Genomic DNA, 21787 nt, shown 5'->3' with positions numbered 1-21787 from the left:
ACAAAGAATATGCTTTTAAGAAAACTGATACCTGCAACTGCATGCAAGCATTGGTTAACAGTCCTAGGCACCCAAGTGACAAGCAACATTCAAAATTTTGCAATGTTTGGCCTTACACCAGCTGCTCCCACTTCCACAGCAGAGCTTTACAACAGATGAAGCCCATATGTGCTCAACCATAAACATTTCCAACGCAGTTTTTTGGTTTCTCTTTTTTTTTTTTTTTTTTAACAGAGCAGAACCGAGCAGAATTATCTCAACTGTATGTCAGTTGGAATGTGCCAACAGCAAAAGGACAAAAAAGAATACTAAAATAATGATATTTTGAAAATTTTCAAATATACCATGTACTGTGATGCATGAATGCAGCTGTGACTTTCAGAGTTCTAGTCATAATAACAAGCCATTACCAATGCCAGTGCAATAAATGTATCAGTTTCACATTTAGCTGAAACCCAAGTGTCTCTTTGAACATCCCAGAGGCATCTGCTGGCAACCTAAAGGGATAAAAGAGAAAAACGTACAAGTGAAGCTATATACAGCAGTTTTACTATTTATTTTTAAAGAACATCCAGCATTATCTAAATGCTAATCTAATCATATTAGAAGAGTTATAGCTTTTAACAACAATGCAAAGTTGAATAAAATTAACAATTCCTATTTAATGTTAAATAGATGTTCTTCACAGTAAAGCTCCCGCCCAAATAGCTCCCTCTACCTACACCCAAATAGATCCAAAAATCTCAACACCAAACCCCCAATTCTCTCTTGTGCTCACTTGTTACAAGTTAACATACTGTAAGAACACCCCTTCGAAAGCAACAGAATGTCTGTGTGAATAGATATTAGTTTTGGGAACAACCAAGAAGTCACATCCCCCATTCCTCCACCTCCAGTTTACTCCAGCCTAACTTGTAAAGGCTCTCAGCCTTTTTGGTAAAATTTTGATAGAATTGTTTTCAAAGCTAAACTGTGAATTGATGGCTGAAATAAACATATTCCTTGGGAGAAAAAAAAGTTAACTTGGACCACTTCACTAATCTGTTTCCATCTACAGCTCCTCAGTCAAAGCACCCCTCACAGCATACTGTGAGACAGCACCAGAAAAGCAGGTAGATGCAGGCAACTCACAAACTGGATTTAGTACTGAAACTCAACCCTTCAAATGTTGTTTCATGTAACTCACTAAACACAGGTTGGTTTCAATCACGTTTTAAGAGCTGATGATGAACACTCCAAAGTAGAAGTGTTCTTTGACATTCTACTAGACAGACAGAAGCATTCTGAATGCCAGTGGGAGTTTGCAATGCTAAATTTATATACCAACACAGCAAAATCTAGAATCCTTTTATTTTAGGTGTTCCAAGTTCAGATGACTGGTGTTAACTTGAAGTCTCAGGAGCATGTCTAGTGGCAGCTGCAGTTACCATCCCTTTCTTTGCCACCCTTCTGTTCCGTGTCACCCCACACTACAACTGCACAGCATTTTGTGCTGAATGTGAGAACCAAATGGGAGATCCAGGCACACTGGACAATGAAAAACAAAATTTGCTGAACTCATGCAATTGTATTGGCACAGCATGCAGCAGAAACAAATGGGTGGCAGGGAAGTGCAGTAGGGGCTGTTTACCACTTACTGAACACATGAAGGCAACAACCTTCAGAGAGTTAGGCAGAATCACAGCAGCACCTTGAATTGTCACCTGGGATACTACTACCCATAAAGAACATAAAAGCTTCAGGATCACCACAAACAAGTTAAGCTGCTGAATGTGAAAGAACACCTAGGAGATAACACAGTTAAAAAGTGGTTTTTAATTTTCAAAAGGTGTAACAAATAATATGTTTGCTTACAATCATTGCCTGATTTGCCTTTTCCACAATTAGCACTGATACCACATACTTATAACGGTCATAGTCCAAATCCTTCACAGCCTTTAATATTTCTTCTGAGATTGAAGCACACAAGAAGGGACTAGAAGCTCCATTGTATGTGGCTCCTTGTAGTTTATTCTATCAAAAACAATTTTGAAGGATCTTAGTTTTCATCCTAGTAGTCTTTTGCAAAAAACACCCCTTACAGTCATTTTCATTACAAGAACATGAAAAGAACTAATGAGTTGAATAGTCAGTACAGACAATAGTCTCAAACAGCAAAGAATGCATTACTTTTACTCTGAAACATTTAATCTCTTTTTTTAAAGGTGACACACATGCCCAGCCAATCTCCATTTAACAATCAGGAGTGTATTCGTCTCCCTTATTTGGGCTCAGTTCACTGGAAAACAGTGCTACAAATATCTGTTCCAAATATCCAAGATATGTCTTACAGAAAGCAGAATTATAAAGATCTGGTTATAACTGTTCAAAATACCACTAACAGTTCTGGATTATCACAACAGATTGTTCTCTTTCATTTTTGCTTAATTTGTGTATGTAGCATTCTGATTGTCAAGGATACCAACTAATTTTATGCACATCCTGTGATTTTAGCAGAATGAATACAAATCCACAGATTTGATGTCATGATCTTTTGCTAACTGGATATTTTGTGGATTATGGTACTTTGAACTGTGCTGTAGCTCAATTTGATTTTAAAAAATGCAAGAGTTTATGAAGCTTCAGCTCCACCTAAACAGCACATGCTCAGCAGTGACCTTGCAGAGGCCCTTCTGCACTTTGCTAAACAGAGTACATTTACATTACACTCATGTGCCAAAACTCATGACTGCAGAGATTTATGCATGTTTAAGTTTATGCAATATTCACTGTTCCATAGACTCTTCTGCAAGACAAGCTGTTTTGCAATGAGAAAATTAATTTTAAGTACTACTATACCGTTAATATCGCTTGAGCTTTGTCTCTTATTAAACCATCCTGAACTTTAGTACGTGGCTCCAGTCTATATGTGTTATGGCTGTATTTCAGCTTTTCCTTTTCTTCTTCTGTTGGAGATGGGTCTGAAGCATCTTGATACGCTTTTTTTCCTTTTGACTGTACAAAATAATTTAAAAAATCTACATCACATGTCAATATTTTAGAATTTAAAGACTCTAAATAATACGTTATGGTGTAGAGTTAAGAGAACAAAAACCCCAGCAATTAATCTAGGAATATGTTAACAAAAACCACAGAAAGCTAGAAGCTGATTATCATCTTCTGGCTGTTTTAACACTACTGTTTTGTCTGAAAAGAGAGAAGTGGTTAACTTCTACTCAATTTTAAATTCTTTTCCAGCAAAATCTAACTGTCACCTAACTTTGCATTTAAACTCGTCAGTCAGATACACCACATTAGCACCCTGAATCCACTCCCTTTTCCAAGTAAAACTACACAGATATTAACATACCCATGCAAGACTGTTAGCCACAAGCTCAAGCATTTTATTCAAACAGCCTACACAATATCCAAAATACAGACTTGGTTCTTTTACTACTTTGGTTTACTTGTCCTTATTCCTTGTTACTGAAAGAGTAGCTTGTGTATTGATGACTAAATTTGCTCATTTAAAAAAATAAATTAAAAAAAAAGAGGAAAAAGTAAGCTCCAGTGTGCAAAGCTTTGTAATTTTGCTTGGAACTTAAAAGATCGCATTTTCTCCCCATCCAGCTGTGCACTCTATCTCTTCAACACACATAACAAAACTCCTCCCTCTATGAATGCAAGAATCAAGTCTGATGTTGCAAAAGAAAAGTCACCTCCGGTCCACCAGGGTGGCTTAAAATATAACAGTAAAATAGTAACAAAGACAGAGACAGAAAAGCACCAGGAGCCAATGAGATAGTAGCAAAAGTGCCATGGCAATAGTCTTCCAGACCCGCTACTTCCTAACAAACCATACAAAGTTTCGTTGACTCTTCAGTCTCAGCTCCACTTCCTAACTACTGCTAGAACTTAAGAGAAAATCATCAGTTCCTTTCCAGGAGAGAAGAACTCAAAGGTGAAATAACATCACAGTGCAAGTCTTATGCTAAGAAGTACAGAAAAAATGTCATTTATGGATAATGTAAAAGTCTAATGAGAATTATTTAAAAAGATGTGCTAATCAGGGGCTCATAAATCTTTCTATCTGAGGAGTTTTAAGAATCAGGGAAGAAATGCAGTTTCTTCTCTATGAAATCATTTACACATTAATTCCCTCAACAACTGTGGATGTTACCTAAAAGTGTCCTCTAGTTTCTTAAAAACACTCATGTTGGCAGCCTTAGCAGAAATTGCCAGATGATGTTTGTTGAACTCTGAATACTCTAAAAACACAAGGACCAAACACACTTGCACTTAGCCTGTGGACACTCATTATCCACTAACTGCAAACTCAGATCTCAAATGACTACAGCCCTGACATGCTCATCACACCTCACCTAACAGAAGAAAAAGCACCTCAAGTCTTGCAGCTGAGGTCTTCAAATGGGCATCCCCATCCATGTGAGTAGCAATGAACTTGTGAGGAAGGGCACAAGTCCAAACAGTGATTCTTTGCTGACCTGGTTCATCTTGAGCCACACTACCTTCAACCTCTTTCATTAATGATGGAAGAAAATTCATGTCTATAGCACACAACTTCTAACAATGGTGGTACTTAAAAGTTCACCTGCTATTATTAGTGACAGTTTTCATAATCACTTGCAAGAAGTCATTTCATTTACTAACGAGGCTACCAAAAACCTCGATTTCTCTATAGACATGGCTAGTAAATAAACGCACTTCTGTATATCACTGTTTAAAATACATAGTAAAACCCCAAATTTTAGCACAATGTTGCAATTACATTTCTGTAAAGTATTTGCAACCTCTTTGAAAAAACTCAGAAACGCCTGTTCTTAGGCTTAACTTTGAGCATATGGAAGGAAGTATGCTAGGAGAAAAACAAAAAAAAGCTTTTGCTATTTAAATGAAACGCTGTTTGTTAGCAAGTCCAATTTAACAACCAATAGTTGTTAAAACAAACAAGAAACAGAATTGTTTATTCCTTCAGAAGAGGGCACAGCTCCTAGTTTAGAGCAGCACCCCGGTTTGGAGGGACTGCCCCACCGAAGGGAGGATCCCCCTTCTCGGGACCACCGCAGCAGCTCGGCCTCCCCGTGCCGCAGGGCAGGAGCGAACACTGCACCTGACCGAGCCGAAAGAGCACGACCATCCCAAACCAACAGGGAACAGCACCCCTGACACCAATTTTCACGGCATCACACGCACCTTTTAACCCACATTCTCCACGCCCCATCCTTCCCTCCCAACTGAAGCGCCAGGCCCGGACCGGCACCCCCGCCTCAGCCGGGCATCACATCCCCCGGGCATCACATCCCCCGGGCATCACATCCCCCGGGCATCACACCCCCGCTGTCCCCGCTCCCGGGGGTGCCCCAACCCCGCCAGCTCAGCTCCCCGGAGCCGCCCCTCGCCCTGGTGCCGCTCACCGTGTCTTTCTCGGGGCGCTTTTTCCCTGCCTCCATGGCTGCGGCCCGGGCCCTGCCCGCGGGGCGGCCGTGACGCGGCGCGCGCGGGCGGCGGTAACGGCGGCGGCGGCCATGGCGGGCCCGGGGAAGGGCCGAGCTGCGGCCTGCGGGGAGCGGAGGGGAGGGGACAGCCCTGCCCGGCTGCTGCCGCTGCCAGCCGGCTCGGTGACCTGCTCTGCCTGCCAAGGTCACCGCCCTGCCCCGTGTCTGGCCCGTTCTGCATTGGTAATTGTAGTAAAGGGGGGCAGCGGTCGTGCAGGTTTTGCTGTGGCCTTCCGCCCCTGACAGTGAAACGGCGAAGGGGAAGAAGAGATACAAATTAAGATGGACTGAATGATAGGAATATTGTAGATTTTAAAATTTATTTTTCTTTAAATAGCAGGTAGGTGCTCCAGATGGCAGCTAATAGCGGCTCCCGATGGGAACTGTTACACTGCTCAGTGCTGATAGCTATGTAAATATTTCCTCTCTCCTTGAAGCCACGAATTCAGAAATTGCTTTTGTGAGGGTCAGTTCTGCTACCTAATTAAAGAGGAAAAATGCTTTTAATTTTGTTTCAATAGCATATATTTCATTATTATTATTATTTGTGGTACTTCATTATCAAACAATTCTTGTCTGTCTGATTAATGAACAAGTGTGACTTTTTTTTTTTACTCAATCGGAAGCGTTTTCATCCTTGTTTAACATGGGCAGTTTTATCTGTGGAATTTTACAATTTAAGTGTGTGCTTCTGAATCAGTCCATTTTTCTGCTTAGACTAATGTGAAAATAGCGTGAATGTTTAAATTGCACTAACATTGCTACAAAATTCACGTGTTCTTCCCCTGCTCCCCTCCAAGGATCTTGCTGGTTGTAAGGACTGATGCTCTTGCTTTACTTGAAGTAGCATCAGTTTCTCTGCAAGCTCAGAGATTAGGCAGAACATTTATATATAAACTGGGATATTTTTCTTCAGTCTATCTTGTTGTGGTTTCAGTAGATAGAACCATTCTGAAATACACCCTCCTGACCTTGTGAAAACAGAGCAACACCTTCCCTCAGTTTTACAAAGGTAGTTCTAGTTGAGAATTCCTTTCGTCATGTGCCTGGATGAAACTTGCATTGCAAACCCAAACAACTTTTTTACAGGTGCTGTATTACTGTCTTGTAGTTGTGCTTATAGATATGTTTTAATAATGCTTTTTGTTCTCGTGTGCTTTCTTGATACAAGAATTTTTTCTCTGTCTGTGTGTTTGTCCTAGATGGAATTGCCAGACGCGATCACTACTTGCCTTTCTCAACCTGTGCATTATGTGATTTGCAAACTTGGATTTGAGAAGAAAGACACCTATGATATTAATAATATTTTATCTGGAAACGGGGAAGTATGTTGGCAAGCTGTTACAGAGCATGTGTGTTATTTTGAATCAGGTTGGTGTTTACCTGCTGTAGTAGTGATGCATTTAAGACTGATACAGAATTTCATAACAATCCTAGCTGAATTGTGACAGTTTGTTACAGTATTACATTAGCTCTGCAGATTATAATATGTAGAGTTCATGTATACAAAGAGCTTTGACTTTTTCATCTCTATTTGGTATTTGGCTCTTGCTGGCTCGTAAGGTTTGTGTCATTTTGCTACCTAAGTAGCTCTTTGCCTTCTTCTTGGTTCCCATCTTAATGTGCCTGTAACATAAAGGGTTCAGTTCTGCTTCTCTCCAACCCCATAATTGGCTTGTTCTGTGTTCTTTATATTCCTTTTGCAGTAAATTTAAAAGCCTGTGACCATCAATATTCCTACGGTTTCTTTTGTTTATGTTTCCCAAATTTAGGTTGTACAGAAGTATTGTTTTGTTTCCCTTCTATGTGGAGTAGTTTGTAGTTGTTTTTTAACCAAAACAAAGTATTTATGTCCTGCTGAATTAATTGAATTTTAATTTACCGAACTGCATCATGCAAGCTCTGTTATTAATTTCCAGAGATGGTAAAAGTATCTTTCAGTAAACCCAAATAATTTATTTTCCCATAAAAGGTGTTCCACGAAAAAGAAGCAGTAATACCCCTCTGTAAGGTACCATATCCATATGCTTTATTTAAAGGCTGTAAGTGGTGCAATTTCACTCCCACTGAGCCTGCACTAGCTTCCAGCTTGATATAAGGAACTTCTACAGAAATTCTAGTAGGTTATTCACTTTTCAACAAAAGCAGAACATAACAACCCTATTCACTTCCATATTTTGTTTTTTGTTGGGGTAGAAGTTTAACTTTTGAATACCTTTTCTGTGTGAAGTTTTGGCCAGTAAATTGTATTTAATTGGTTGTGCTAAAATAGTCAGGATAAAATTGTCTGTGCTAAATATGTACACAAACTGTAGCAGGTTTTATCCCTAGTGAGTTTTAAAATATTAGACTTTCAGGAAGGTTGGTACCCTAATCACCTTCTGTTTTTCAATTTAAGATCAAAGCATGGATTATGTCAAAAGCATACGATCGTTAGGACCTGTCTGTGAATCTGTTCATTTGTACTTCAAATCTCTGACCAAGGAGCAATTTGTAATTCAGTATGCATCATGGTTCCACTGGACAAACTGCACAGAGGTATGGAAATTTCTGTCAGCAGTTTGTATTTTGGCACCTGAACCATTTGTGGAAGTTTAATTGAGAGCACAGAAGAGATATCCATGAACCAAAATGCTTAGAATTTGTAACTATTTGTCCTTCTCTGATAGATGGTTGCTTTTCTGACTTTGTAATTAGATTTTGTATTAGACAACATGAAGAGCTTTTGGGCCTGTTCTAATGTTAGTTTGTAGGATTTTGTTTTTCTAATAACCTGTGCCTAATAGCAAGTTTTACCTGGTAAAGTTGTTATGGATAATTTTAAAGATGTAAGGCACTAGATATCAAAAGGTACTTTAGGGAAATTTCTCTCCAGGCATCTACACTTCCATTTCTTTGGCATGGTTTTCTTTCTACATTTGTATAGCAGCTGTCATGAAGGAATGTTTAGGTTTCTCTGTGCTTTTGGCAATGTGATCTTTCCTTTTGAGTATTGAGTACAACATTCTTCCTCTCCCCCATCATGCAGGTATTTCTTGAAGTATTTGATGTTTTACAGTATACACAAGCTACAGAAGTTGCTCTTGGCTTAATGAAACTAACATCGTGCTTGGAGCGAGCCTTGGGTGACGTAAGTGCCAGCATGAGCAGATTTGGCTTCATAAGATGGGAATGAACTCTTGGATTTAATTGTGCATTGAAAAAAGTGATATTACCCCATACTGTAGTAATACACTCATATCCCACATGGATTTTGAGTTGGACAGAGGTTCTTTCCTGGATCCAGTTGTGCTAATGGAAACATATGTGGGGCTCCTTCACCAGTGCTTCTAGAGTTGCTTGTGTGAGTGCTGTTGCTAACAAATTTAATTAGGAAAGAGAAGAGTTTGATTTATCAGTGTACATATAGTAGGTCTTTATTAGTTTGATTTATTTAACTGAAGTGAGGCAGTATAGCTTCCACAGAAGATCTGATGGTGTATTAACTTCTGTGAGAGGTGGCACGCAGATGGAAAAAAAAGCTGCTGGGTAATTTCTTTCTTAGGGAGAAGGGAGAAACAGCTATTTAAACAGCTTTTGCTGCTGGGCTGTTTTACAGCCAGGTAAGTTAAAATGACCAGTTATTCCATATCTATGAGGAGTTCTGGAGAATGAAATGACAGAGAAGGAGCAATGGGCTAACTCACAAGCCAATCTGCCCATGTGGGGCGTGGTAAATTTTGCAGTAAAACAAATCACCAAAGATTGGAAAAAAATGCCAGGGAGAGTACAAATGGAAGGTGTGATAGCAGTTGAAACTTGAGATACTAAGATTGTCCAGGCATAAAGTCTAGTTTAAAGAACAGTCTGAATCAGAAGATGAACCAAAGTCTCCTCCCTTTCACAATTACAGACCCTACACATTTCTATTGTAAGAACAAAATACACTGTTCTTGGTAGAGCTTATTCCCTTAATTACATGTTCTTGTTTTGCCTTATTGGTTTTTGTGGGATTTTTTGGAAGAGAAAAGCAGTATATGTACAGACCCTGTGAAAAGCTTAACTATGTTCACATTAAGTAAAATATCCACTCTTTCCCAATATGTTGTCTAAATTTTAATTTGTCATGAAATTACAGAATTTAAATCCTTTTTAAGGATTTGGTGGGTTTTGTTTGATTAGTGTTTTTACAATAATGAAAATGGTTATTGGGTAAAATAATCAAGATATATGTTTGAAATACAAAGAAGGATGCTAAATTATTTATTAACTGCTTTTTTTTTTTCTTAATAGGTGTATTTACTTAAGGGTAATGATTGTCCTTTCCTTCTAAGAGACTTGCTTGCATCTGAACAGCTTGCAGATGTCTTTGGACAAGCTGTAGTAAGTACATAGTTTTGAAATAAGGAATAACTTCCAAGCTGGTTTTCTTCCTACCAAATTTACCATATGTTAATTTGCATTAAATTACACTGGATTTATACTACACGAAGAGCTAAACTTGATCTCGTTTGTTTGCCTGTCATAATTGTTTGAGATGTCTAATAGCTAGTTTGATTCTTCCCATATTGTATCATATATCCTGTACAAATGAATGGAAAGATTCTCCTCCAGAGAATACTGGGAAATAGTAAATAGTGAATTTGTTGCTATGACAAGTGGTGGCCAGTCAGCTTGACAGCAGGCATGGTAGTTTCTGAATAACTTCTGAACTTTTCTGCCAGGGAAAGGTCATAAAAGTAAGAAGGGTAAGAAGGGCAAAAAGATAAGATTTCTTCATACAGTAATTGCTTTGTTTATTAATTAGATGAATGTACTGAAGGTATTCATTGGATCTCCACATGGTCTGAACCTTCGTAATGTTTTGTGGCATGGGTTTGCATCACCACAAGAAATTCCTGCCAAGTAAGTTACCAGGAAAAAAACACTCCTTTTCTTACCAGTCAGACTTGTGAGTTCTTGGAAAGTGTTTAGTAACTACTTACTTATCTTACGGGGGGAAAAAAAAATAGATTTCCCTTGCTGCTTCTGCTTCTTTTGTAAATGGATTTCCATAGAATGCTTCAGCCATTATAAAGATGGCCAGTATTATGTCCAGTGGGTTTTGTACTATTAGGGAAAACAAGAAAGTTCAAGAAAGTTTAACTATTTTTTCAAAGTCAGGGCAGTGAGGAGTAACTTGGAACAAAAGACAAAGGAATGGGGTAGAAGGAGGAGCAACAGCAGCCAATGTAGGATACAGTGATGCTTTTTTCCTAATTCTGCTTTTTTTTTTAATGCTTATAAATGCAATTAATTATTAAGTTCCCCTACTTAGATGAGGAGTGTACATTCTGAGCATTTTTAAAAAAAAAAAAAAAACCTTTGTTCCTAAATCACACATGTTGGTTATTTGCAAAAGATTTCTTTGTATAAGCTTTTCTAATATATTGTGGTATTCTCCCTAGATACTGTGCTATGCTGCTTTTTTTAACTGCAGGATTGGGTCAGTTGTTACAGACTTATCTTCTGCAAACTAAAGGTGTTTTAATACATCGACCTTATATGATCTTCAATAGCTTAGAGGAACTTGATGCATTTCCAGGCACGTATTTGACCACTAGCAAATATTTTATTATCCTGTATTTGCTATTGTTTCCTTGTCCAAAAGTGCTGTTGAAAATAATGTACTTTGCAGAGTTCTAAGATTAAATCTTAACTAAGATACCTGTGTACACCATCATTAGGTGAACCAATCAGGCTTGTAGGGCAACTTTTTAATATGTAGACGGTTCACTGACTATTGAGTAAAAAGCTACGGTTCACTGACTATTGAGTAAAAAGCTACTGCCTTCTAAAATAACTATAACACATTGACACATGAAATATGGTTGCTTCTGAAAGACTTTAACTATATGTTACATTTTTTTTGATTATGAGAGTTAATTTAATGTAGCAGTCATCTAGTTTGCCTTTATGAAATCTGACTTATTTCAGAATCGATGGTTCCAACTGCAAGGGTCCCAGCAGGAGTGCCCTGAGTCTTACAGGGAAGCTGGTGTTGAAACAGAGTAAAAGATGGTGGCACGTCTTCACTAGACTACTACTTTTCTCAGGGAAGGATTTGAAGTGTCAGGTTAAAATCTTGTCCCTGTCCTCAGACCTTGTTTGGTTTATTCCTACTATTTTAAGGCAATAACAGCATATAGGGAATCTTGGCGTCAGTGGTGATCACAGTCAATTTGTGCTACATTGCCAGTGAAACATCTGTCCAAGAAATTGAGATAGGGCTTTTTGGAACCTGATAACATTTCAATAATTGTGTAGTATAAATCCTATGGCTGTTGATTTGCTTTGTGAAAATACCTAGTACAATCAAGTTAAACTTATCATTTTAAGCTTTCTCTTGGATAATACATTTATAATGTAAATTTATAAGTGTGGGTTTCATTACATGCTAGCATTGAAATATGAAGTGTTAATTTACTATGCTGTATTTTCAGCACAGAAAATTGATAAAATAGGAACAATGTGCTCATGTTCAAATGTTCATACTATTGTACTGATTCTGGTTGAATAGAAATTATTCATATTTTTTAAGTATTTTTAAAGTTTGAAGGAGGTGGAGAACAACTCAACAGAAGCTGGATCCAGTTGCTATGTAGTCTTTCAATAAAAAGCAAACATGATTTTTTAAACTGGTTTTACTCTGTAATTTTATATTATCACCACAAATTCAATCTTACATATTTAAATTCTGATCTTAATTATGGCTACTGTTGTACTTGCATAGTTAAAATAAATTGGATAACTTTTAAATCTCCCATTACAAATGTTGAAATAATGCTATATTTTCAATGAAATACTTAAAATTCATTTGTAAAGTGTAGATTATATGTAATTTTTCAATGTTGGTTTTTTGACTTGCAGATCTTAGTGATGAAATACTTTCCATTGCTGAAGAACTTGTAAAACTGTCCAGTTTTGTATTGAAAACAATGTTACCGTTTTGGATTTCTGCTTTAACAGCTTTCAGGCAAAGCAGGTAAGATATTTTAAAATTATTTTTTAATAGAATCTAAAAAGAATATATTCTGTATTTTTACATCTGCATTTGCAGATTCCGAGACTTCATATTAAATAACTTCACAGCATATAGTTATGCTTTGTTATGGTGATATCTTGGAAAGTTTGTTGAGTTATGGCTTTGTGTTGTGCCAACTAAGATTATAAACTATATTTTGAAGCCCAAAAAGAGCTGTTGGAGATGTAGCAAGAAAGGAGAGGTTTACAAAGCAAGTGGGAATAAATCTTCATATGTTAAATCACGTATATTTTGAATTTTTTTTAGAAAGTATATTGTTTTATTTTCCTCTCCCATTTTCCTGCTTCATATTTTTGTGAGTTATTCTCATCTCTGAGCTTACACTTAGTGGTCAGTTTCTGTTTGGCACAGGTAGTCATTTATTGTTTGTTTACAAAGTGCATTACAAAGGAATTTTTTCAGGATTGTTTGGCCTGAGACTGTAACTCTGAAATGGTTTATATTTATAAGGAAGAAAAACACCCTTTGGATATCTCTGTTACTTTTTCAGGTATGCTGACAGTGTGATTCTCTTACTTCCTCAGCTGGAAGTTGGACTTAGATTGCTCTTCACTACAACTAATAAATGTCCAAATCGATTGCTAACAGCAGAGGTAAACTTTTGTCTAAAGTCAATTATGATTTAGTGCTTACAATATTTGCAAAATAGTTATTCCAGAAGTGTAGTGTCTGTAATCATTTACAGATTTACCCCACAAAATTGCAGTCAAGTTTGGAACGTTATTTACAAATCTCCAGTTGAGAGTGATGAAGGCCGTTAATTTTTTTTAAATGTCTGGCTCTAAAAGGTAGTGGAAGATGAATGTTCAGAAGCAGTTGTTTTGGGTGAAAAGCATTATATATTTGTTTTTAAAATCTCAGCACAAAATCCTGAAGTTCCGCTTTTCATTCATAACGGGACTTTTTTGCTATTCGTGAACCTCTGGTATCTCATGCAAATGAATAAACTAAAGTTTTATATACATGCCTAGTTAATTGATTTTGTTTGAAAACCAAATAATATTATTTGTGTTTTGTTCTAGTCTTCTGCTTTCTACACCACTTTTGATGAGGTACTGTGATTTTTTTTTTTTAATATATATCAGTGTCAGAATTTAAACCATGAATGTTTCCCATTACTAGAGTTAAGAATGCACTTTCTTTAGTTGAATGTGACATTATTTCTAACTTTTTTCCCAAATGAAAGATGGACAGTAAGCCCTTTAAATTTGGAATGCTCCCGAAAATATAAAATTAATACAAATTGTAATAAACAGACTATTTTTTTCCTAAATGTTTTTATCTTGAAATTTATCACTCCACAGAAACAAACATTCTGCTTTTTTTCCTAGATTCAGTTATTCAAAATAAATACCAAAAAAAAAATTGCCAGCATAAATCCTCAGTTTTACAAGTTGATTGGATTATTTCAAGGTGTTTGTCAGTAATAATTAGGCATCTTGATTCTAGAGTGGCAGAAGTAATCCCATCAGATTAAGAAAACTACTTTAGTTGGTGTTTCTTCTTTGATTATATGATCTTCAATAATTTAATAAGTTTCTGTTCAAATTATTTTTTTTCCTAGATGCTAGCAAAGCATTTGGATAATGAAGAAGTCAACCAGCTACCTGTAGTTCTTGAGGAGCCTGCCATGGAAAGTGTTTTGAAAGTGTTCTATGGTTTTGTCATTTTTGACTTTTGTTTGTTTGTTTCACTTTGTAATTATCTTTATGATATGTCTAATAGTCACTTATTTTATATGAGCATGTGTCATACAGAGAAATAACAGACTTATTTCTGAGTGCTTCTGGGACACATCTTGCACTGTCTGGGCAGACGAAACAAAAATGTGTCTCAAACCTACCAGAGCACATTCTGCATCTTACTACCCAAACAGATTGTGAACAGGAAGTGTTTGGGTGCCGAGTTTAGATTTTTTTGAGAGTGTAGGGGAGATCTGAGGTTACGGCCCTGTTGCCAGAGGCAGTGGGGATGTGAAGGGCCTGGGACACAAAGCTGAAGGAAATCTGTTGTTAGTTGTCACAGTATAGAATGTATGTTACAAGTACAGTTTGCACTAGTTTTTTTTCTGAATACCTAAATACCCCTATATCCTACAGACATGATTACATACTTGTCTTTCAGAGATATTTTATACACTGATATATTCAATTCTGTATGGATACACATAGAATAGAATTCTGTATAGTTGGTGTATGTTTCTACAGGACTTCCTTTGGGATTTCTTGAACCACCAGGAGGGCCCACGTATAAGAGATCGTTTAAGCCATGGAGAGATCAATCTAGAAACTTTTCCCAGAAAAGTAGCTAATCAGATAATTGGATTTGCTATTACTATTCTCTGCAGATTCTCAGATGAGGATATGTGTTCTTTTAAGGTAGGGACCAATATTCTGTTCTCTGAAGATTTTTTTTCAGTTATCTTGGATACAATTTTAGAGAGTTTTATGACTGAATCTTTCTTGACAACTGCTTTTTGTGCTAATGAAATAATGTTCCAAGTAAAAAATTGCGAAGGTATGCTTTTATCTAGTTTTGTAGTGAAATAAGTATAGAAAGTTTTCCAAAATGTTACCCTTTCTTGCTGTATCTGAATTTGTTGGCTTAACCAGTCCTAATTCACAAGGTTGATCCATAAATTATAAGGATTCCACTTAATTTTGTCGAATTATATTTATGAACTAGCCTGTTTATCTGCAGAATTATCTGCAAGGTATGTATAACATCTGTAGCTCACCCACGGAGGTTTTTAGTTATCAAGATTTTCTTTTCCTGAGACACTAAATAATACTGCCTTGCTAATGGAAGTGTTATTTGTATCTATACTTACACTATAGATTTGCAAACACTTTTTGCCTTGCGCTGTGTTTCTCAATATTAGCAATTATTGTGTTTTCTCTCCCCAGTTTCCTGTTTATATTTGGGATTACGTTTTTCAATATCACGCAGCAACTTGTGAGATAAATCTTCCATTTATTAGTTGCAGCTCTTTTTTAGTTTCTCCAGATGTATCGTGTGCTGCCACATGAAGAGAATGCTTGGTTGCTTTTCTGTCAGCTGTTGTCAGGCTTCATAGTTAAAATATGTGAAATTAAGCTTTAACCACTCACTGTGCTGATTACTTCTTTCAGCCCTTAGACATTTGGAAGTGTTTACTGTGTGCTATAGGTGGCATGCATAAAATGAAGTATAAGTCTAAGTCTGCATATGATTAGGACAGCTTAAAGAAACTGTTGAGTATTGTCTGTCATCTTGTAAATCAGGAACACATGGTCCTAAAACCACTGATGAACTGTGCAAGTTGCTACCGATCTCGGTTTCATCCAATTTCCCGACTCAAGAAACAGGTATGTACTTCTGTCTGTGAAAGCATTGTGGTCCTTGAAATTGTGAATCCTCAGAATTATGTAATTCTTTTCTGCATGCTTTGATTGTCCTAAAAAAAGTTCAAACCCTACTTTTTTGTTGTTCCTTATTTATCAAAACATGAAGGAAATCACAGCTGCAATTGATGTTAATGCAATTGATACCATTCTAGATCATGAAATAGCTTTATTCTTACCTGAGTGCTTGCTTTTCTGTAGTTTTCCTAATCCATTTATGCATTTTTATGTCAGGAACACTGCTGTCTCCAAGAATCTTGGATTAGGCTGTTATTGAGTTTTTTACTGTAAGAGGGCCAGCTGATTAAGATTCTGTAATGGTAGCAATATCTGCTTTCTAATGTCATGGTAGTTCTCTGCCAATCAGTTAAATGAACTGCTTGAGGATGTTTCTCTATTAATTAGAGATTGCAGTAGGCATACTTAGTCCTTTTGCTTTTCAACAGCATTCAAACATTGTGTTACAAAAGTCATGTTAGCTATTATTTTTTCTATAAAAAAGCCCCATAGAATATTAAATTAGTTCATTCAGATAATATTTTGGCATGGCAGTGTAATCCAGACTTTTTGCTTTAACCTAAAGCTTAACAAATGTAGTTGGCTTGCACAGTTATGACCAGTGAACAAATAACTTACTGCCTCTTGCGGTTTTTTTTCTAAATGGGCCACTAAGAAAAGCATGTCAAAGTCTATACTTTGCAAAACATTTTTAATTTTTTATTTTTTATTTTTGAGGTGCTGGAATGTATGAAGAGCATCCACTTATGGCCTGAATTGCCAATAGTGCCTGAGGAAAAAATTAAAGGGTATGTCTGTATTTCATAAGATCACCAGATACAAGACAGCAAATAATTCCTTATTCTGAAAAGGACTTGGTAACCAGTGGGAAACTTTATATGAGATATTAGTTAGAAAAAATGTAGCATTTTATTGTTATTTGAAGAGGAAGAAATCATTAATAGTATCACTGGAGGATATTCTACTTGTTTTGAGCTGAGAGAAAAAAATTTAATGCATCTATCACATAATTAGTATACTGTAGGCTTTTTATGAATGGAGAATTAAGAAGAAGAATTAAGAAGATTGCTGACACTGAGAAAAGGTTGCTTTAGTGGGAGAAAGAAAATCATGCTTGAAAGGTAGAGGGGAAAGAAATTATATTAGAGTGTAAAAGCGGACACTGAATACACTGCTATCCAAAAAAATCTGCATTTTGATCTATACCATTTAAGAAATAATGAATACTAAGCAATTTTATAATCTCAAATCAATTTTTTTCTTCTGTTTTTAAGGTTGGAAGGAAATGCTGATGCTAATACTGTCATTTTGATGATATCTGAAATTATATCTCAGTTGCAGTATTATATGCCCCAGAATTGCTGCAGTTCAGATGATCCTATCGATAGTGTCCTTACAGAGAGGTGAGTTTGATACCCTCCTGGTTCCTGCTGTCAGCTTCTACCTGCAGACTAATGTAAGAACTCTCATACCTAAGTTACCCTATGTTTGCAGAGAAATGCTTGAAATGTTGTATGTACTTTTCTAATGTTGCTTATTTTTTTATTTAATCTGAAAATTTTGGATTGCAGCTGAACTTATCTTCAAAATAAGGATGAGACATTGTACATTTTGGAATTACAGTAGAGATTTTACTTGGAAACTAGCCTGAAAAAGTAACTTTTTTTTTTTGTGAGATCACAAAAGCAAAATATTTTAAATATTTGTGTACCTTCTATATTAGGTTGTTTGTAGTCTACTTTGTGCTAAAACTTCATCAGAAAGTCGTTTTAATGTGATTGGTGTCACAGCCGTGTGTGGCATTCAAAATGGCAGTGTGTTGCTATGTAATTCTGTTCTTCATGCTTTAATATCAAGATTCAGAAAGTGACAATATCTTGTTATACTTGGTGTCAGACTTGGAGGTATGTTAATTCCAATTATGTCTGACTTAGTATAATGATCAAAATAATTTGACTTTTTATTGCCATTCTTAGAGCAGCCTTAAGAATCCCACGACTGAATGAATATGTTGGAACAAAACACTTCTGATCAAATCCATTAGGCATGGGCAGCATAGAGCAGAGAGAATTCTACCTGTTGCTTTATTTATGTATCATATGGGTCTTCTACTTCCTACCCACCAATCTGTAAATTTATTGTGTGGAAGAAAGAAGCCTAATTACTGATGTGTTAAACCCTATACTTAGAGTTTTCTGCCTTTATCACTTCAAGTTGTTGTTTTGCTATCTCAGGGATAAACTGAGCATGAGGCAGATTAAGAAACACTTCTATAAGAACAGAGTGTTTAAAGTGATGTGTGACCCATTAGTGTAGCAGATATGACAGCTGGAAGATATTTGTGTGCTTTAACAAAGCATGATCTGGTGTGGTGTTGATTAAAAAAATGGCCTCACCACCTGCATTTTACGCAATGTTAAGTCTGCTTCTTGTTCTGCCCAGAAGAAAGACCACACACTAATGGGAGTACTAATTAATAGCATTTGTTTCACTGAGTTTTATTATGGTGAATGTTAATTCATTGTGAGTTGAGCTATGGTGGGAGGCTTCAACCACAGCCCTGCTGTGATTTGATGTGTTCAGTGTATCATTTCAGCCAGGCAGTTTTGTTTATTGTGGTTATGTTTCTTTGATCTGAAATGGGAAACATATTCATCATAATCCATTTTGCATTTATATTCAGTAAAGTGATAGCAAACACAATCACTACTCCTACTACACAGATCCTTGTTTTTTTCAGTCCTGAGGTAAGGGCAGTTTGTTTCCAGATTTTCTGAATTACAACATCGTGAGTCAAACCGCACTTAATATGAAATGTATCCTATGTAAAATCCAGCTAACAAAAGATTGACGTTAAAAATCCCTTCCTGTTTTGGAGGCTGCTGGTGGAACTTTGTGATATCCGCATTTGCACGCTGTATTCCCCACGACCTGTCCTGGAAGTAGTGGTGCTACTCCGCAAAATAAGCGCGCAGTGCCATCAAGTGTCCCGACAGGTTACTGCCGGCGCTGGGCTGAGATACACTCAGTGGGTCAACAAGGCTCTGCGTTCTCGCCAGAGGCACAACTACCGGCGCATGCTGAACAGGTTGGCTGCTGGTTTGCTTCACTCTGTGGTTGGGTTTATGAGAAAACGGCTGCACGCTGCTGTTGCTGCCTTTTAGTGGCTTCACTTGGAAGTTTAAAGTCAATACCAGGCGTTCTTGTTAACCATTTCAGAGTCAAGCATCAATCAGATTTCTATTAAATAATAATATTGAAATAACAAGAAAATCTCAAATTGGAGAATAATTTAAAGGGCATTGCCAGATTATGGAACTGTAAATTACAAGCTTTCAAATTAAGTGTTGCTTGAATGTTAGTTTGTATTTTTTTAGTTTCTGGCTTTTCCTATTAAGTATATAAACACCATTCAAATTTTATCTGACTGCAGTAGGTTTAACTGATTTGAAGATTTTATCTACTTTAGTTTACAGTTTTTTGTCATTATACCTGACTCAATCTCTTTATAGATAGAAGAGATTTTAATATTCCATTAGTTTTTTTCCTAATCATAGGGGCTTTCCAGAATTTTATAAATACTTTGTTAGTGGCAAGGTTATGTTCATAAAAATGTTAAACATATTTAAGAAGCATAGCTTAAAGTGACAACTGATGATACACATTTATAATTCAGTTGAACTATAGTTTATTATCTATGGATTAATGGGAACTTGCAAGTTTTTCTTTGGAATCTCAGATATTTGCCTTCTTTTCTCCCCCTCATTTTGAGTTTATAGTCTCTGTTTACTTTTCTGGGATTTGTACTGCTTTTTACTGAAGGACATTTTGTAGCCTTTTTTTCTTCCAACTTAGCAATAGCCAGCAATTTAGATTGGGTGCAGAAGTCTAAATTTTTTTTTTTAATATTAATGAATTCTTTTAAAATATGGTTTTAATTTATTTAAATAAGTATTTTTATTTTATTTCTAGCATTAAATTTTTGTCGCCAGTGTTGCGGCTCATCTTACTGTTCATTACTCTGGAACTAGTCAATGTTCATTCAGTTTGTAAGAAGAATCCTTTTGATTATCAGCAGTATCTAAAGTGAGTATATAAATTTACGTTATGAAAATAGGAATTGCCCCAAAATTCCTTTTTGATCTGTACTGTAGAGATTTTTTATCATTATAGTAATAATTTTACCTTGGAGTATGTTCACTCAGGAGCTAAATTAACTTTTTTGAAGCATAGGTAGGGAATATTAATACATGAAAGTTGCATTTATTATGTTACTGATTTTACTCCTTGTGTGTTAATTAGCTGGTTGGATATCACATACATTGTGAAACATTTGACCAAGAAAGCAAAGGAAGCCATTTGGTCATTGTATTCTTTCTACGGTGGTGTTAATTGCAGTTGTGAAGATCTTCCCATCTTACTGTGAGAGGGAGGGAGTGGTTCTCCAAAAGTAGAGCAAACCTTAATGTACCGTTCATCCAATACTCCTGAGGGAGATTTGGAAACTTGAAGAAGTTTTCAGCTTTAAGTCAGTCATTGCAATATTCTTCTCGTCTATCTCTCACTTTTTTTTTTTTTTAATTTTTCTTTTTAAATGCTTAAAAGAGTTTTTCTCTAATGTTGTTTCTCCTAGGTTTTTGAAGTCAGTCTTGCAGTACACTGAGAACTTGGTGACATACACAAGCCCTGACAAAAACAAGTGGGATGAGACCATGCAACTTACGAAGACGACTTTGATAAAAATAAAGAAAACCAGTGACAGAAAGCTAATGTTAATGAATCTAGCTACGTGAACTAAATGGGCTTATGATTGGACATAGTTATGTCTAAACAGTTACAGAGAACTCATATTTGATAAATCTAATTCAAAGACAAACTTCATAAATCATTATCAAATTTTGGATGCAAAATGTAGTCCTTTTATCAGAAGGTAGCTGCTGATACAGAAGATGAAAGATCAAGCTTCTAGAGAATGGGTTGTTTGCCAAATCCAGTGAAAAAGATTTACTGTGAACTAAATCAAGATGATACAAGTTCTACTGTAAATATATCTTGTGTTTTGTACATTGATCTTTTTTTTTTTTTAATTTCCTACTGTACTGAAAATATCTAAAAAAAAATGAGAATAAAAGCTCCGGAGTTTTTTAAATCCGAAAAGTAATTTTTTACTTTGGAATACATCAGCTGTTGTGTCAGAGACTGTGATCAACTGGTTAAGAAATGATGAATTTTATGAAATTTCATAAAATAGTGCTCATTGGCATCCGTGGTTGTTAGTTGTAAACAGTCTAATCTTGCTCTGAACTCTGAGGCAGAGCTGGTAACCCAGTAACCAGTTGTTTATAGATGAGAATTTAAAGGACACAGGATAGCTACTTCTGCAGAAGGATGCTTCTGCCCAGTATGTGTTTGTTTTGTTTAATTTCATCTGCTCATTCAATAATATTTCATTAAATTCATGCAGAATGAATATCGACATGCATGTGCATGTGCTCACAGATGTGTATTCACTGTGGTTTAGAAAGTTATCCTCTTATTGCACACAATATTAATTTGAATATTTTAGTTTTTCAAAATAAATTCTTCCCTTTTTCATCACCAAATAGTACAATGTCAAAGGAATGCATAGGTTGAAGAAGCGATTTACAGAATACTATCAGTGTCTCTGCCTTTGCTTTCTCCTATGGGGAGTAAAACCAGAGGGTAATGTTTGGAGAATGTTTGGCTCTACAAAGGATTAAAGATTCAAGTTACATTTTAATAAGCTTCTTTGCAATGTTTGCTGACTGGAAATCACAGCTAGAGAATTACTAGTTTGGTTTATTCAG

At 36.2% G+C, this 21787-nt stretch overlaps 2 protein-coding genes across 4 annotated transcripts in view; one reads left to right on the top strand and one right to left on the bottom strand.

The window, feature by feature from the left end:
• Nucleotides 1-21787, top strand: part of ERMARD (ER membrane associated RNA degradation) — a 23692-nt gene extending 1905 nt beyond the window's left edge. The window contains exons 2-18 of the mRNA XM_056486591.1: nt 6698-6866; nt 7894-8033; nt 8524-8625; nt 9768-9857; nt 10282-10379; nt 10922-11058; nt 12384-12498; nt 13049-13151; nt 13581-13610; nt 14123-14193; nt 14768-14936; nt 15822-15905; nt 16677-16747; nt 17234-17362; nt 18838-19047; nt 19932-20045; nt 20593-21787. Of these exons, the coding sequence (XP_056342566.1) occupies nt 6698-6866; nt 7894-8033; nt 8524-8625; nt 9768-9857; nt 10282-10379; nt 10922-11058; nt 12384-12498; nt 13049-13151; nt 13581-13610; nt 14123-14193; nt 14768-14936; nt 15822-15905; nt 16677-16747; nt 17234-17362; nt 18838-19047; nt 19932-20045; nt 20593-20752 (1992 nt within the window). The 3' untranslated portion in view covers nt 20753-21787. The remainder of the gene's footprint in view (nt 1-6697; nt 6867-7893; nt 8034-8523; nt 8626-9767; nt 9858-10281; nt 10380-10921; nt 11059-12383; nt 12499-13048; nt 13152-13580; nt 13611-14122; nt 14194-14767; nt 14937-15821; nt 15906-16676; nt 16748-17233; nt 17363-18837; nt 19048-19931; nt 20046-20592) is intronic.
• DYNLT2 (dynein light chain Tctex-type 2) lies at nt 304-5553 on the bottom strand. 3 transcript variants are annotated; one of them, XM_056486598.1, is made up of 4 exons: nt 5415-5553; nt 2839-2994; nt 1855-2013; nt 304-497 (listed from the first exon to the last, which is right to left on the bottom strand). In XM_056486598.1, the coding sequence occupies exons 1-4, from the start codon at nt 5448-5450 to the stop codon at nt 387-389; spliced, it is 462 nt and encodes a 153-aa protein (XP_056342573.1). In that variant the 5' UTR covers nt 5451-5553; the 3' UTR covers nt 304-386. The 3 variants fall into 3 exon arrangements, with proteins under 3 accessions (XP_056342573.1, XP_056342574.1, XP_056342575.1); XM_056486599.1 differs by lacking the exon at nt 1855-2013 and adding an exon at nt 1638-1784 and having other exon boundaries at nt 5415-5497; XM_056486600.1 differs by lacking the exon at nt 304-497 and adding an exon at nt 1699-1784 and having other exon boundaries at nt 1904-2013; nt 5415-5497.

Source organism: Oenanthe melanoleuca, chromosome 3, assembly GCF_029582105.1.
Source record: "Oenanthe melanoleuca isolate GR-GAL-2019-014 chromosome 3, OMel1.0, whole genome shotgun sequence".
Lineage (NCBI taxonomy): Eukaryota > Metazoa > Chordata > Aves > Passeriformes > Muscicapidae > Oenanthe > Oenanthe melanoleuca.
The sequence above is the reverse complement of the archived record's forward strand: the minus strand, read 5'-3'. Positions and strand labels throughout refer to the sequence as shown.

Coding starts and splice junctions, on each gene's coding strand:
- DYNLT2 (XM_056486598.1), bottom strand. CDS start 5,450: ATGGAGGCAGGGAAAAAGCGCCCCGAGAAAGACACG. Junction 2,014..2,838: donor AAGCTCAAGCGATATTAACG/GTATAGTAGTAC, acceptor TGTTTTTGATAG/AATAAACTACAAGGAGCCAC. Junction 498..1,854: donor AGGCAAATCAGGCAATGATT/GTAAGCAAACAT, acceptor TTATCCCTTTAG/GTTGCCAGCAGATGCCTCTG.